General features: G+C 37.3%; 2 protein-coding genes across 3 annotated transcripts; one reads left to right on the top strand and one right to left on the bottom strand.

Annotated features, from left to right (window-relative positions):
* Positions 1-3,120: 3,120 nt before the first annotated feature.
* On the bottom strand, positions 3,121-8,682 carry LOC132604513 (uncharacterized). Of its 2 annotated transcripts, none has more exons than XM_060318058.1 (9): positions 8,526-8,682; positions 8,333-8,430; positions 7,368-7,482; positions 7,185-7,240; positions 5,020-5,067; positions 4,815-4,912; positions 4,484-4,553; positions 4,258-4,368; positions 3,121-3,606 (listed from the first exon to the last, which is right to left on the bottom strand). In XM_060318058.1, exons 2-9 carry the CDS (start codon positions 8,426-8,428, stop codon positions 3,541-3,543), a joined length of 660 nt encoding a protein of 219 aa, XP_060174041.1. In that variant the 5' UTR covers positions 8,429-8,430; positions 8,526-8,682; the 3' UTR covers positions 3,121-3,540. The 2 variants fall into 2 exon arrangements, with proteins under 2 accessions (XP_060174041.1, XP_060174046.1); XM_060318063.1 differs by having other exon boundaries at positions 3,121-3,591; positions 8,526-8,681.
* A 5,623-nt stretch (positions 8,683-14,305) lies between these two features.
* On the top strand, positions 14,306-16,540 carry LOC132617548 (uncharacterized). The gene is made up of 3 exons (XM_060332570.1): positions 14,306-14,620; positions 15,472-15,617; positions 15,691-16,540. Exons 1-3 carry the CDS (start codon positions 14,306-14,308, stop codon positions 16,538-16,540), a joined length of 1,311 nt encoding a protein of 436 aa, XP_060188553.1.
* Positions 16,541-17,504: the final 964 nt, after the last annotated feature.

Raw genomic sequence — 17,504 nt, 5'->3', positions numbered from 1 at the left:
TGATGAGTATATTGTATTGCATACTGCAAAAGAAATTATTAATATAGATTTGTTTGTCCTAACAACTATTATCAAGGTTTTGTTGGTTATGTAAATGCAGGGCATTATTTATTTTATTACGTGAAGTTTGGTCTTCAAGCAAGTACTGATTTGCATGTGAGGATACTGCCACACTATTACGTTCGACATGGCAGTTAATTGTTGATACTTATACAAAGCAATTCAGAAATGTGTGTCTGGTCGAGATCAATAATTCAACACATTTTGCAATAATATAATGTTTATTTGGAAATGAAGATCTCAACAATATTGTACGAAGCTTGCATAGCTCAATTTAAAGAAGGATATATCAAAGGAGACAAAATACAACACATTCCTCAAAAAAATTTTCCAGACATGATCTTCAACAGAAAGGTGAAATAGGTTTTCAACAAATACGCTTGATTGATAATTTGACGGACATGTTCATTAAAGCATTGCTAACCTCGACATTTGAGAAGCTGATATACAAGATTTGGGTGTGTTGTCTCTAAGAATTAAGTGATACTTTGATCAGGGGGGAGTATAATACGCGCTGTACTCTTTTTCCCTTAGCTGAGGTTTTGTCCCACCGGGTTTTCCTGGCAAGGTTTTTAATGAGGCAGCTAGCAATGCGTATTACAAGATATGTGTACTCTTTTTCCTTCACTAGAATTTTTTCCCACTGGGTTTTTTCTAGTAAGGTTTTAACGAGACACATCATCTATTAAGACATGGACATCCAAGGGGGAGTGTTATGAAATAATAAGTGTGGATATCCACCACTCTAGAAATAAATTCCCACTTCCTCCATGATATCAAAGGTTTAATGTAATGTCTCCCACTTCACCCATGATCTTCCCCACATTCTCATATGTTGAATGTCGTATTTATATCTACCCTTTTATATGTCTCTATGAACCACTATAAATAGAGGCATAGGAATTCATATTGTATACACTTGAACAACACTTGAAACATATTGGGATGAATAAGAAAACTCTCATCTCTTGTCTCTCTTTATCTCTTTATTGTTCTTTCTTCATCTTTTGATATATTGTACTAACTCTTTTAGAATGATTTTACAACAAAGTAATAATTTTCACTTGCAAAATATTTTCTTTTGTCAAAGTGAAAGTCATGTCAAAACAAAATTCAATTTCTATATTTTTGGAACTTCAGCTTCAACCCAATAATATCAAAACGCTTGCTATTGACCGTGAGGACTTTTAATTTGTTTACTAGAACAGACGAAATAATACAGAAGCCCAAGCCTCTGTAGTCATGCACTTTAGGGAATAAAATATCTTTATGATCTTCTTTGAAACACCACCATAATTTCATTCCTAAACAAGGTCCGTGATACTTTAATTGCATTCGTACGTATTACTTTAGTTGGAAAAAAGAAAATGAAAGGAGTGTTGTGAACTTGAAGTTCCCACATCGCTCGCACATGGGATTGTGTGCGTGCTTATAAGCTGGGCCTGAAGCCTTTACTTGTATACGCGTTTTAAAGCCGTGAGGTGCGCCAAAGCGGACAATATATACAAGCAGTTTATAACATTTTTATTTTTTTTTTTAATTTTTTTTTTATGTAGCATCTCTTGTTCGTCTTAGACCGACTCATTATAATAAATACTCCCCGTCACAATTAGTATTTGGTCATGAACCAAATATTGCTCATCTCCGAATCTTTGGCTGTGCTGTATATGTGCCTGTAGCACCACCACAGCGCACTAAGATGGGCCCCCAAAGAAGGTTAGGAATATATATTGGGTTTGAATCACCCTCCATTATTCGCTATCTTGAGCCATTGACGGGAGATTTATTCACTGCCCGATTTGCAGATTGTCGATTTGATGAAACAAATTTTCCACAATTAGGGGGAGAGAGAAAAGAAATCAAAAGAGAAATTGCGTGGAGAGTTCCATCACTATCTCATTTTGATCCACGTACCCCTATATGTGAGCAGGAGATCCAGAAGATCATCCACTTACAGAAAATAGCAAATCAAATACCAGACGGATTTACTGATTTGAAAAGAATAACTAAGTCGCATATCCCTGCAGAGAATGTGCCTATTCGAATTGATGTTCCAAAGGGACAATCGACTAGTGTCATAGCCTCTGAATCTCATCCACGCCTGAAGCGTGGTAGGCCATTGGGCTCCAAGGATAAAAATTCAAGAAAAAGAAAATACGTTATCAGCACGATGCTCGCGATGAGGGGGTGTGTTGTGAACTTGAAGTTCCCACATCGCTCGCACACGGGATTGTGTGCGTGCTTATAAGCTGGGCCTGAAGCCTTTACTTGTATACGCGTTTTAAAGCCGTGAGATGCGCCAAAGCGGACAATATGTACAAGCAGTTTATAACAAGGAGAACGTTATGCACTGTATTTTTCTTTTTTTCCCTCACTTCATAGTTTGGTCGTTTCTTCCCAGTCTGCCGTTTGCTTTTTACTTTTTACTAATGAAACTTATTCAAAAGGAACTAATAAATGTCGGCAAGGTACAAAAAGCTAATGTAGATAGGAATCAGCTTAGAGTCCAAAAAGCTAATTGGTGTACAAAGCTCAGTTCAGTTGAATAAAATTCCCCAGTTTGACCAAATAAAAAATGCCTGCAGTGTATTGAAGAACGAGCAATTTAATACTCTTCATACTGCGACGAGACAAGAGGGCAGTTATGTTGTTATTTTTATACATTGTGTTTTAGGCAGCCTTTTTTGTGAGATTAGTTAAGTAAAATACCTCATACTCCAATTTATTATTTAACAGAAGGCTAAACGACTTGGTTGAAAATTTGACGAAATAACATATCCGGAACTATATTGTATATTTTCATGAAGATTGCCATTGGATGGTTTACATCAATTCCTATACGGCCCCATTATGCAATAAGCCCAAATTGGTGAATCGGTAGATTTTCTTTCATATCAAACAGGGCTAGTTCGCTCATCCATAGACCACCCAGTAAGTAAAGACCTTGCAAGTAAACAAAAAACATCAGGTCTCCAAGAACACTTTGTTTTAAAAGATGTTAAATATGATATGCAGATTCACAAACTTTAGATAATTTCTGCGGGAAAAGGAGGAACGAAATAACCAAAGAAACTACAAATCTGGCACATCAAAGCCCAAATACTTTGAGATAATGTACTAGCCAGAGGCCCAGATAAATTCATTTTATCACTCAAGGAATTCCACAATTCTTGATTCTTCAAGGTAGGTTACAAAAACTGAAGCTACTATAGGTAGATGCTTGGAATGGCTTACAGTCCAAAAACAAATCGCCAGAAGAGCCTCAATGTCGTCTATGCTAATGATAATTCTTTCAGAAGAAATCTAAGGCGGCTGCCTATCTTCCACAGCCATTGGCAATTTCGTACATTTAAGCAGCACACAGCTTTCCATCAATCGCATAGTTCAAGGGCCGTGACCGTACAGCTTACATGACCGTGAATTGTGATACAAACTGCCAATATACTAATCTACTTGCTGCCTCAGTTGTGCTGGAAATATCTAATCTGCATCAAATCTGATCTTCTTTGGTGCAGCCTGAATTGAACCCACCTGCAAATAACATTGCTGATAGTAATTTCAACTTTGGTATTTTCCTAAGATTAATCTATTCAAGTCTAATTCATGGAGGGGTACGACGTAACAACTTTTAGTATTCTTGAATCCAAGGTGCTCTGACACCATGTTTGATACATAGCATATAGAATAAACAGTCAAGCACAATGAAATCTACGGAAGATTGTGCTCTCGCTCTCTCTCTCTCTATATATATATTTATATATGTGTGTGTGTGTGTTCTCTAAATTTTCAAAATTTGTTGCCCCCTTTGTAACAACATAAACCCTTATATGTAATCTCCTGATGGACTGCACCGTGATTTCAGCAAACGTAAAAAACTTTCACTGTCCTAGGTGCAAGGCAACCTAATTCTAGTTCTTTCTAATATATATTTGGCCAAGAGATTATCATTCTTGTGCCACCTAAACAAATAGTCAAATACTACTCAAATATCGTTCAACAATATAACACTAACCAAACAAGCAACAATCCCGTTATTAATATTGTATAGTCAAATTCTAGTTAATTAACAGCTAGATTAACCAAATAGAATAAGGGTTTCTGTGCTCCAACCAGCAACCAGCAGCGATAGCCGATAAGGCTGTAATTTGCAGTATCAGAGAGTAAGACTGAGAATAAAGAAAGCCATATATGTCTTACAATTTCTGGGCAATCATAGTCAATTCCAGCTGCTTCAATCCTCTTTCGCCTCTTCTTGTCGCGTTTTAGTATTCCTTCAACCAACTTCCTGTGCTCATCCAGTGTTCTTTCCTGGATTATTATTAGCACTCAACAAGTTTTAAGATTGAGAAGGATAACCGGAGTTCATAATACCAAACTATGTACTCATTTAGCACAACCCAAAGCAAATCCCACTGAACCTTACCTTGTCCTGACGCTTCCTTTCAATTTTAACCCAATCCAATGGTTTGTACCAGCGGTTCACACCTTTCCACCTATGCAGAAATCAGAGTTGTTAACCAACAACATATAAAGAGACCCAAATTTTCAGATATGCAACTCCACGCTAAGAAAGTATCATAAACCTACCCACTACATTTTCAACTTCTTCAAACTAAACAGAAAAGGATGGGAGAAACCAAAGAAATTTGTCAATCTCTTACACTTGGATATATGAATTAATAAAATGACTATTCCCCCCATCAAATTGGAAAAGAGAGAGAGAGAGAGAGAGAGAGAGAGAGAGAGATCCTTACAATCTTGGATGTACATGTTCAGGAGGAATAAGCTGAACTTGCAATAAGTGCTCAAACAAGAGATAGTTATGCATAGTATCCGCAACAACTTTTGCAACCTGCACTGACCCAAAATAGACAACCAGAAAATGGAAAGAAAATGATCAGAGGGGTTTTCTAACTGTGCATATCTATAACACTACAAAGTTGCTAGGACAAGTACTACCTCAGGAGACTCAAATTCTATGAAGCCAAAATGCTTTGATTTTCCTGTCTATTAAGGAAAAGAAACCAAGATAAGTCAATGAAACAAATAGATAAATCACCCCAAACAAAATAATAATAAATCAGTGGATTAAAATATGATATGTAACTTAAAGGAGCGCAGTGCATGCCCATAAGGAAAGAACAATAAAGGTGTCAATGGACTAAGATATGAAACGAGTAGTTTGAAAAATAAAATTGAAGTAAATGCCAATGAATCACCTCAACTCCACTACATAATTATGGCCTATAGTTTCATTTCTTTTCTAGATGAAAAAAAATACTTAATAATCTTTAAAAATAGGATACATAATCAAGGTATTTCCTTTATCCAAAAAGAAAAATCAACGTATCTCCAAGCAGATGCTTCACTGATGACAGACTTCTATTGTTTTTAAAGAAGAAATATATGTCAATACAGCCATAATAAGATACTAAGATACGGTGTACGAACATAGGGTGGAGCGGAGAATTGTTAGCTGGGGTAATAGAAGGAAGAAGAAAAACAAAAAGCCGATGCCCAGCACGATTGAGTTGAGGGTTCCAGGACATTGAGAAAGTCTATTCCCCAGATTGAGAGAAATAATATTGCACTGTAGATAGGACGGGGTGGAGAAATCCTTAGTGTCCTTAAAGAAGGAATTCAAATGTTAAAAGTTGTTTCTGTCAAGGATTAAAGAAGCATTCTGGTTTGCTGATTGCCTAGCATTCTTCAAAATTACACAAAACAATAAGGAGCGTAACAAAAGAGAAGTGAAGGACAGGAGGAGGCTGCCACAATGCAGGCAGGGTGATTTACACTTCAACTTTGGTTACTCAAGTAAAATATCATTGAACAATGGCCTTTTAAAGACGAACGAGCGACAAATATGGGCCAGTAGAATAGGTTGTCTACTCTGTTTAGTTTCTAGACAGGTGCATTACCAGAATAATATCCAGATTTCAGAAGAAACGTAAATACTGGGAGAGTATAGGGCACCAAAACGGGATAAACAAACTGCAACGACTGTCCAGATGCCGCAGAATGAGAATGAAAAAGAAGACGCGAACGTGATGTTTTCTCCTCCAACGATCTCAAAATGAAGCACGAGATCAGAAAAAGGGACCTATAAACAGATGGAGATTATCCGAAGGTGTATTTTTCCTTTTCAATTCTGCTTTTTTGAGGCTTAGGACCCACACCAGTGATTCAACTTTTAGAGGGAGACAAAAATATAGGGAATCACAACAGCACAAATATTTAGGGAACAAACACTATTCAATTGGTAATGAAACTAGAAGTAAGGCAATAGCCCAATTACCAAGATTGGCATGATTTGGGAAACACATAAGGGTGGTATTAATGTCAATTGAGTTTTCTGATAAGTTAATGTCGATGAGAAGTTTAATATTGTTGTTTAACAAGGTAAGAGAGATGCACGGGGATGGCCAGAGTAATCTAATAAGAAAGACTGTTTGCACTTAAAAGCTAAAAAGAAAAAGAAGAGAAAGAAACAGAAGACTCATAAGCTTGCCTATGAAAGCAACTATCACAGAAACAGATGTAGAATCTATCAGCTTGTGATAAGAATGAACTAAAAAAATCAAACAGTAGTGTGAATTACAATGGGAGATAAATTGTTTTTTTAATTATTGTTAAGATAAATTGGGCATTGCATAACTTAGAAGAGCGCCCTGGTAGGTCCCTGACTTCGTGTGTGAAACCAGGTTTATGAAAATTATTGCACGCCTTAGTTGCACCCCCTGGAACCATGTTTTATGAAAATTATTCACATATAGAAAAAGGAATTACTTGGATACCAAGATGAAGCAACTTGAATGTGGAAATATTTTTTGTCCGAAAGACCTTCTATGTTTTGCTATGTTTTTCTATCTTTTCTCAAGATTCTTTTCATATTCAGCTGTAGAACAAATTATCATAGACAACAACAAGATATAAGTAGTCCTAAGTACTTGATCAAACCCATATTCCATTAACCATATTAGACTTTCAAGTTAGCAGATATGTCAAATACATAACAGTAATATAGCCATAAAACAATGAGACAGTTAAAGAGCAAACATAATAGAAATGTCTAACCAAACAGATTGACAATTGACAAATAATAATTTGTCTGGAACATTAACCTTCTTATTCCTTGCAATTCTAAGCCTCTTGATTGTACCGAATTGCTTAAAGAAACCTGAAGACAGCATTTACAGTATATCAAACAATTACTCAACTTCATATTCTTATACATAAGAGGAAAAAATCAATCAAGTATCTAAATAGGCTCATTTTCGAATAAATTTGAAATGAGAAATGCAAACCTTCCATTTCATTCTCATAAAAGCCATGCGGGATTCTCCCGATATATAACACTGTTGCTTTGCTTTCCCTCACTTCAGTCTTTGGAAGCTTCTGCGCTGGCCCACCTTCTAATGGCTATTTATTTACAGGACAAAAACGAGTCATATACAGCACACCAATCGCCATAGTGAATTTTACAGTAATGATTCTAATGAAGACCATTGCCCACTCAAAGTCTCACAGACCAAACATAAAGTTTAAGGGTGTGTTTGGTATTGGAGGAATCCAATTTTTCCATGTTTGATTGGTCAACCGATATTTTGGAAAATATTTCCTCTAAGAAAACAAGTTCCTTAAAAATGAGGAAAATTTCCCTAATGGAAGTAGAAAAAACAAGTTCCATAAGTCACATTTCAACTTCATTGTCTCCTCACCATCCACCCAATGCCCCCAACCCCTGAATCCCCACTCCCCACCCTAGCCACCCCCATAGTGTTTTACTAGATTACATATAAATACTCTAGGTATTATATATTTTTGTGTACTTACTAAACACTAGAAAATAAGTAAGAAACCCATTTGTTTTCCAAGTAAATATTTTAAACATTTTCCTTCGTGCCAAACACACCCTAAGTTAGCTAAAAATCTTTACCAGACCATTGCCCACCCAAAGTATCAAAGACCAAACATCATTTCATCGCTTTCTGCCTTCCTTTGTTACTTCACAACCATTGTGACATACAATTCTAGTACATACCAAGCAAGTTGCAGAATTAAGGGAGCACATATAGTACACAATCATAAAATCTAAAACATATACAATAAAGGAGATTGCTGTTTGCGAGGGAAACAGCAAGTATAACAACAGAACGAATTGGGTAATCTAGGCAATGCTCTTACAACGAAATATATACAATAATACATAATTTGAGGTATTTTCTTTCAACTTCCATTATATACATCTCGCAGTCAACAATTAACGTACCAGAAAATCACGAGCTTCATCTTTAGAAGCAGAAAAATCACTTGCACCTTTTTTCAATTGCTTTGTTATTGCTTTCTTCCTTGCTTTAACACCCATCTCTGTTTACACATTCATAATAATACACGTCAAAAAACAGAAACACAATAAAGAAAATTGGAACCCTACATATGATTAATTAAGCTATAAGCCTTACTAAATTCCAAGCGAGAGAGAGGAAAGGGTGTTTTTCTGCAGATGTCAAGTGTCTTAAACCCTAAACCCTGTCTTCGGATCCTCTCGGTTTTTATTTTTTCGGGTCGAACCACCTGCCCAGGATTTTGCGGGTCAAGTTCACAAATGTCATTCGTAAGAGTGGTCTTGATTTTTTAGCCTCGTATAACAAAACTTTTAGGGCTCGTACCAAACGAGGGATAAGGGATAAATAATTCCAAGATTAAATTTAAAATGAGTTTATCTCATATTAGGTTGGGATAAAATCACAGTATAACTAATTCCGGGATTAGTCATCTCGGGATTGTAGTGTTATTTTATTCCTGTGGGAGGGTGGGATAGCTAATCTCGAGATAACTAATCCCGGATAACTAATTCCGGAATAACTAATCGCAGGATAAGTAATCCTGGATAAATTGTTCCCAACCAAACGACCCCTTAGAAAATAGCCTCTGTTTCAGAAAAATTGTTAGGAAAACTTTTATTGCCCATTAGACATAAATTATTAATTTTATCTATAAGGCATAAATTTAGGATATTTCAAGACAGTGAATTTGCTCAATTGAATATAAGTTTTGTCTTGTATGCAAAAGTTAGAACTTATGCCTGATGGGAAACATAAGTTTTTTCCCAGCGAATTTTTCAGATTTAGGTCTTCTGTAAAGATTTTATTAAACAACATAAAATTTAAGATCGGACAATTTTAGAAACACCACGTGCCAGATGATTGTACAACCAGCATAGCCCGGATAACAAACGCACGAATTATGGTTGAGATGGATGTTACCAGACCACTCCCGAAGAGTATCAAAGTTCTTGACCTTAAAGGCTCGTTTGGTATGATGGATAGAGAAAAATAGACCTAGGATAAAAATTAGTGCCGCCTTATCCCACGTTTGGTTGGAAAAAAAACTCGGGATAACTAATCTCGGGATTAGTTATCCCGGGATTAGAGTATTTTTTTATCCCACGTTGAGGGTGGAATAACTAATCCCGGGATTAGTTATCCTGGGATAAGTTATTTCCAACCAAACGAGCCCTGAGGGGCATATTTTTTAGCAACAAATAGTATATGATTGGCAACCTGAATATTGCTCAAAATGTTTAATGATTGGGCATAATTGTTTAACACGAGAAGTCTCAAAAGATCTAGTCCAGCAACAAGCAAAGAAGCGACCTCTGAGAATGAAGAAAGCGTGGCTATCAAAGCCAGGGGTCAAGCTTCTGCAAGAACAACTAGTGCAGCCAATCGATAAAGGGACTGCACACGAGGTCATTCTTCCTGCACATGGTGGCAAAGGTGATAAAACTGAGCAAAGTAAGGCAACTAGGACAACTAATAACATGAATCCGACTGAGTGGGCTGTTGCAAAAGGGAAATATGCAAGCAAGTCAGCAAAGGTAGTACCAATTGATGAAACCACATTAAGGAATAGTAACGTGTCACGACCCGACTAGGGGCCGTGACGAGTACCCGATACTTGTACCGAGCACCCCTTGTTTATCCTTTTACTTTTTCCTCTTAGCAGGCCGTATGAACTGTGCCATATTTTTGTTTTTGAACATTAGCAGCATCATTATGAGCATAGACTAGTCAATTTCATTAGCACTTTCTACAACAACATTAACATGCTAGAACACCATATATCTAATTGTACCTGACTGACTGTACATATCTGTCTACGAGCCTCTAGACATAGTACACTTATACATAGAAAGGGTCGAGTACTGTCGTGCCCGAAAATACATACACAAAATAGTACCGCAGAAGTGAGGCTCCGGAACAACTGGAGCGCTGTCAACACTGCTGGTAAGGCTCCTAAGGATCAAATCCGCCTATCTGCTGACCTGCGCGGCATGAAACGCAGCGTCCACAAGAAGGGACGTCAGTACGAATAGTGTACCGAGTATGTAAGGCATGAATAGTAATATACAGAAAATATGAATCATGTATAATGACATAAGAGAGTTACAACACATGTCCTGGGATAGAAACATAACCTGTATATATATATACCCTTGGCAGGTGCTATGCGTACTTAGCTTTCCTTTAAGAATCTTTCCTTGTTCATATACATATACATATAAAATAGGACATCTCATATTGCCGAGGCGTCGGCAGCCAATCCATTTAACCATAAATATACACATCCCGCGTCCGGGACGATATCATATCATGTAATGCCAACTGATCAGGTGGATATGCGTTCATAACGCTCTGCCCTTACCTCCATTTCCCTCGTATACATATGCATATATCATGTACATATATCAACGTCTATAGCTCTCTAGCTCTATTATCATATACATATACGTGTGTCATGTAGGTACATCAGCGTCTATAGCGCTCTGGTGCTTTTATCATATACATATACGTGTGTCATGTAGGTACATCAGCGTCTATAGCGCTCTAGCTCTTTCGTCATGTGCATATTTTAAAAATATATACGCATATCCTACATACATTTACATGTCTTATATGCATTTACGTATCCTATAAACATATATCTCATATGCACGCAGGAGAGCCCAAAGAAGCATCATGTAGTCATCGGAGTGACGTAAGGTCGGTGACCTCCAATTATATTATAGAACACTCGTGATCGCTTTGTCTCACCTTGAAGGAACGAGTATTTTAAGGTGAGACTATCAACGGGGAATAATATTAAAGTAAACGTAGAATGAAATCGGGGCATCATAGATGACAGTTCATAGACTTTGAAATCTTTTAGAAAATAAAGTCATAGCTAGGAAATATAAATAATATTCAAAAATTAGTTTATCATTTTCATGTTTACATAAGATACTTAGCTTAGTCATAGAGTCGTTCCGGTAGTACGTATCATAGGCATATTCTCTTATCTAACATCATTGTTATCATTATCGTCATGGAAGTGCCCTCGTTAGAGAAGTCATAGTATTTATCATTTGGTAACGAAATCGGGATCAAAGGTTCCCTTTGGATTCACTTCAAGTAAGTCAAGCAAGACTGTAAGGAAAAATCCGAGAGTAGCGGGCCCACCTCGGGCCGGATGGGGTGACGTATATGATTTACATATATTACGTGTCATGTCATTACTTGTGAGGATACTAGGGTAATCGGGTCCCACTTATGCAAGTTCTAGGGGTTTAAGAGGTCTTTCCATCATTTGCACACTTTCTAGTTCAATTCTATTGAACAAAAAGTGGAAAACTTTAGGTGCGGATTCCGGGGAACCGAGTTGTCCCCGAGGCTCGTACCCAACTTATTTCAACTAAGACATGCCATAGAAAGAAGGGTGAAGCCTTACATACCTCTTTCCGCTTCTTTTGCTATTCCGAATTCAAGCTGCAAATCTGCGATTTGGTCACATTTACCCAAACTTTCATTAGGGTACTTAGAGATAGAATCTTAAGGAAACACTTGGCTACCGAAATTTCGGCAGCATTTCCTCTGTAAATACACCATCCTCAACATTTACCTAGCAAGTTTTCAATCAACAACAACCCGGGAATTCAAACCCGGCCAAACTATTAACATAACTCAACCACACTAACAATTTCCATATTCAATCCAAGATACATTATAACAACTTAATCAACTTACTACTTTCAAAACCTTCCAACTCCAATGAAAACAATAACAACCTTATAATATATATTCCAACAACACCATACTAATATCATTATCTTCCATACATGTAAGAACATAATATTCAATTTACATAATCTTTCAAGACAAGCCTCCAACTACTAATACTTCACTAAGCTCATTAGGCTTTTGTTTGCAATATAAAATCCACAACACAACAACCAACATACTAAATAAAACTTGCTCACCATGCATTCATGATTCACCAAATATACACGGCTATACATGTGATATACAACTCACCGCCACACAACTATATTCTTGCTATTCATGAATTTCACTCACTTTTGCACACCACAACATGCAAAAATATCCATAACATGTAAAGAATAAGTTCTTACCTTCTTCCTTGATCTTTCACTTAGCTAAGTCTTGCAACTTGCTAGAATATGAATTTTTCTTGCTCCAAAGACCACTCCACCTTGCTAGGAATCCTTTAATTGGTAGAAAATAATTTTTGAAGAAATTTTTGTCAATTTTCTTGTCAATTTTTGCACTTGGCCGAAATGGCCTTGGAGATTTCTCCTTTCCTTTTTCTCAAGTGTTCTTGAAGTTTCTAATGAGATATGACTCATTAATTGATCCTTTATATTAATTATCACATGGATAATTAATAAAATCATGGGCTTGGGCCATGTTGGCCGGCCATCCCTCACAAATTTGGGCCTTATTATTATTTTTTGATTTTTTTGGGCCAACCCGGTTGGTCTCGAGTTGGGCCTAGCCCACTGACCTTTCGACCTTAAAACGTCCATATCTCCTTGTACCGACGTCACCTGGGGACCCACGACCTATGGTTGGAAAGCTAATTCAATTATCTACAACTTCTATATCTTGGTACTCTTCCAAATGCCAAACTTATAATACCTTTTTTGCCGCTTGAAGTCAGATCACCCGAAAACGTTTTCTTAAAAATATTCGTTTGAAGGACTTCCACTTTGATTTGGCCCAAGGGTCCTTCTTGAGTCGTGTTTAACTTCTCATATGTGATTCATATGAATTTTTTTAGATGTCCCAAAAAAAATCTCGATGTGTGGGTCCCACCTCAGCAAATAATCTGACGTTCAAAAATACGGGATATAACATAACGTCTATGAGCCATTGAAATTTGCAGGGCAGCAACCACCATTGAAGTGTTTTCGTGTTGAATTGGGACAAAGTAGTAAAGGGGGGACAGAAGGAGATAACAACTTCCCAACTCAATGATAGTTACATGGAACGTGAGAGGGCTAAATCAAGCCCACAAAAAGAGGGAAGTACAGGTGTTTATCAAGGAGAATAAAGTGGCATTAATAGCCATAGTAGAACATAGAATGAATGACAAAAATGCAGCCAGAGTAATAGAATCCATAGTACCATGATGGAAATGGTGCTCTAACACGAGTGCCACAAATAAAGGAAGAATCTGGGTCATCTGGAATCCAGATGCCATTGATTTCAATATCATGGAAACTGGGACACAATATATACATAGCTTAATTAGAATTTACAGCTTGCAATTTGTGTTTGCATTCACAGCAATATATGGGTTGCATATAATCTAAGACAGACTGAGTTTGTAGGATAAGATCAGGACTCTAGACCAAGTAACTCATGGACCTTGGTTGGCAATGGGGGACTATAATGCAATACTGAATACAGAAGATAGAAAACATGGAACAACAGTAAGAGATGCAGAGACAAAAGATTTTCATGAGTGCGTAGTGGACTGTGGGCTTGCTGAATTGTAATATATTGGAAGGGACTTCGCATGGACAAATAACCATGTATATAGTAGAATTGACAGAGCTATTGTCAACCCTGCATGGTTTAATCAAATGCCAGTTATGCCAGAGAGAATCTTGGAGCCAAACTTCTCAAATCACTCTCTATTATTGCTCAAAATTGATTAACTACCACAACCAAAAGGGAGACCTTTTAGATTTCTAAATTGTATGGCAGAATCTCCCCAATTCTTACCAATTATTGAACACTGTTAGGGCCGGGATAACCAACACATGGATCTAAGGAGGATTTGGAATATATTGAAGATCATCAAGTAGAAGCCGAAACAGTTAAACACCGCCCAGTTCATTTGGGTGGGGGATAGATTGGAAGTTGCTAGGTGTCAGTTAAAATATGTGCAAACAAATATGGGATCTGCCATGCTACAACAACAGATGATAGAACAAGAAAAGGAACTGAAGGGGCTAGCGGAAAAATGGGGAAAGATTGAAGAAAGCATTAGACAAAAATCCAGGGTGCAATGGCTGAACTTGGGAGTTGTTAACACATCCTATTTTTTCGCAAGTATGAAGAATAGGAACTCTATGAACCACATCAGGAATCTTCAGGAAGCTGCAGGTTGCTTATTAAAGACAGACCAAGAGATCCAAGCGGAGGTCCTAGGATTCTATAAAAATTTGTTGGGCTCAAACAACAACCAGTTACCAGCTATTGATCCTAATGTAATCAAATTAGGTCCTGTCCTGTCCAGAAAAAAAACAACAAGACCTGATTGCACTAGTTAACAGGAACGAAGTACTACTAGCTTTGAGAGATATTGATGAGTTGAAGGCCCCAGGGTGTGATAGACTCAATGCATATTTTTTCAAGAAAGCATGGTCAATACTAGGTGAGAATACCACTGATGTTGTACTGAAATTATTTGAAACAATTGACTTGTTCCCACGCGTCAACTGTACATCAGTCACACTGATCCCTAAAGTAAAAAACCCCTCTTCCATCAAAGAATACAGACCCATCTCTTGTTGTAATACACTATACAAAATCATCTCCAAAATTCATACTAAGAGGCTCCAAGGAGTTATGGACAATCTAGTGGATAATGGGCAATCAACCTTTGTATCGGGGAGAGTCATAACAGATAATATCATGTTGAGTCATGAGCTTGTAAAGGGCTATGGAAGGGCTGACATTTCCCCAAGATGCATGATGAAACTGGACATGCAAAAGGCATATGATTCATTAGAGTGGGTATTCCCAGAACAAATCCTGTATGGACTTACATTTCCTGAGAAGTTTGTTAGATGGATAATAAAGTGCATTCGGAGTGTCTCCTACTCCATCCTCATCAATGGAATCCCAACAGAACCCTTTGAAGCAAAATAAGAACTTAGACAGGGTGACCCCTTGTCCCCTTTCCTATTTGTGCTCACCATGGAGTACCTCACAAGGAGCTTAAAGACTCTCAAATAAACTCCAGACTTTAATTACCATCCAAGGTGTGAGAAGCTACATATAGTGCAATTGGGGAGATTTATGGTCCATTCAATTACTGTATAAATGTTTTAAACAGTTCTCCCAAGTTTCTAGTTTGATGGTGAATAAAAGTAAGAGTTCTGTGTTTTTTGGAGGGGTGGATGATGTGGTACAAAAACAGATCCTTGATTACTTGGAGTTTGGGTGTCCCTCTAAGCACCAAGAAGATCACTATTACGCAATGTAAACCTTTGATAGATAAATTGGTTGGTAGGATAACATCATGGACTGTGAAAACCTTGTCTTACGCATGAAGGCTCCAACTGGTGAAAAGTGTCCTGTTTGCAATCCAGACATTTTGGGCACAAATCTTTGTGCTCCCTAAGAAGATCATCCAATTGATAGAGGATACGTGCAGAACGTTCTTGGGACTGGTCAAACAGAGGTTTCCAAAAAATCCCCTTCTGGCATGGCATAAATTATGTTGGCCTGAGACTGCTGGGGGGTTGAATCTAGTAGACATTGGGTTGTGGAACAAGGCTGTGATATGTAAACACTATTGGAATCTTTGTAAAAAGAAGGATAGGCTATGGATTCAATGGGTTCATGTCTACTATATTAAGAAGGACTCGGTATGGGAAGTAGACAAACCTACTGTTTCGTGGATTATAAGAAAGATTCTGAAGGGGCAGAGACATTTCGATGAAGCCGGCTATTCTCAACAGGAAGTAATGGATATGGACAACTTTTCCATCAAAAAGTTGTATCAAGGACTTAGAGGGGACTTCACAAAAGTGCCTTGGAGGAGATTGGTATGCAATAACATAGGGCTCCCAAAATGGACATTCACGCTTAGGCTAACTGCTCACAGGAAACTTTATGCAAGGACTAGACTGGCTAAATGGGGTGTGGTGGATGACAAAGAATGTATGTTGTGTAATACAAATGATGAGGATGTGGAACACCTCTCTTTCAAATGCTCATACTCAAAGACTCTCTGGACAAAGCTATTGGGATGGCAAGGAATTTCTAGGCAAGTGCTAGGATGGAATGCAGAACTTGAATGGGCTGCAAGGTTCATGACGGGTAAGAATGCAAAAACTTTGTTGTATAGAATGGTGATGGCAAGTTGTGTGTACTATGTTTGGCAGAAGAGAAACAATTGAATATTCAAGAAAAGTACAAGGCCTTAGGAAGTGGTATGCAAGCTGATTGTACAGGAGATACATGGCAGGAGCTCCAGGTTCCCCAAACTAGCTAGTGTGATGCAGAGCTTGAATTATTATCCTTAAGAAGCAATAGGTGAATTTTGATACTGGTGTTAGGAGTAGAAAGAGATACTGGGAGGGTTTATTTGGGTGAAAGTCGGGGTCGTGTCCAACTTTCTCCGGGGTTTTTTGAGATACATGTATATATTTTCCCTTGGTCTATAAAGAAATAATTATTTACCAAAAAAATAAAAAAAAAATAATGCATAGTGGTGGCTAGAGGTGGAGACGATTGGTGGTTGGTGGTGCGATGAAGGGTGGTGATAAAAGTGATTGATGATTGTGACTAATAAGAGAGCATATAATGGTGATAGTTGTGCAGTAATAGTTGTGGCTAATAAGTGAGTGTATGGTGGTGGGGGATGTGCAGTAATGGTGGTGGTGAAGATCGTTGGTGATTTTTATTTTCTAACTTAAATTTTGATCGTTAAACATTTGTTATTTTTTTACTTACTTTAGTTTTTGGTTTACATTTGCGATGTAGCCATAGCTCGTGCATTTTCCAATTTGTTTGTCTTCTTTCTCCTATTATGCTTCGAGTTGCAACATAATTTTTTGTGTTCAGAATAAGAATTTGGAAATTTTAAAAATGCTCAAGATAATACTTCTTGGCATAAATCTTAATGTTAAAAATGCTAAAATATCACCTTATAATTTATATTTTTAACTATTTTTTTTCTTCTAAACCTCATGTTCTTAAATATCATATCAACCATAATACTTGAAGAAAAAATAGTACACATCAAAGTAAGTATAGAGATAGGGGTTTACAAATGTAATTTTTTGCTGTTTTGTTCACTTTCCTTTTCTGAATTTTACTTTATTGTTGGACCATTTTGATTTTCTCAATTAATAAAATTGC

This window comes from Lycium barbarum, chromosome 1 (genome assembly GCF_019175385.1).
Source record: "Lycium barbarum isolate Lr01 chromosome 1, ASM1917538v2, whole genome shotgun sequence".
NCBI lineage: Eukaryota > Viridiplantae > Streptophyta > Magnoliopsida > Solanales > Solanaceae > Lycium > Lycium barbarum.
The sequence above is the reverse complement of the archived record's forward strand: the minus strand, read 5'-3'. Positions and strand labels throughout refer to the sequence as shown.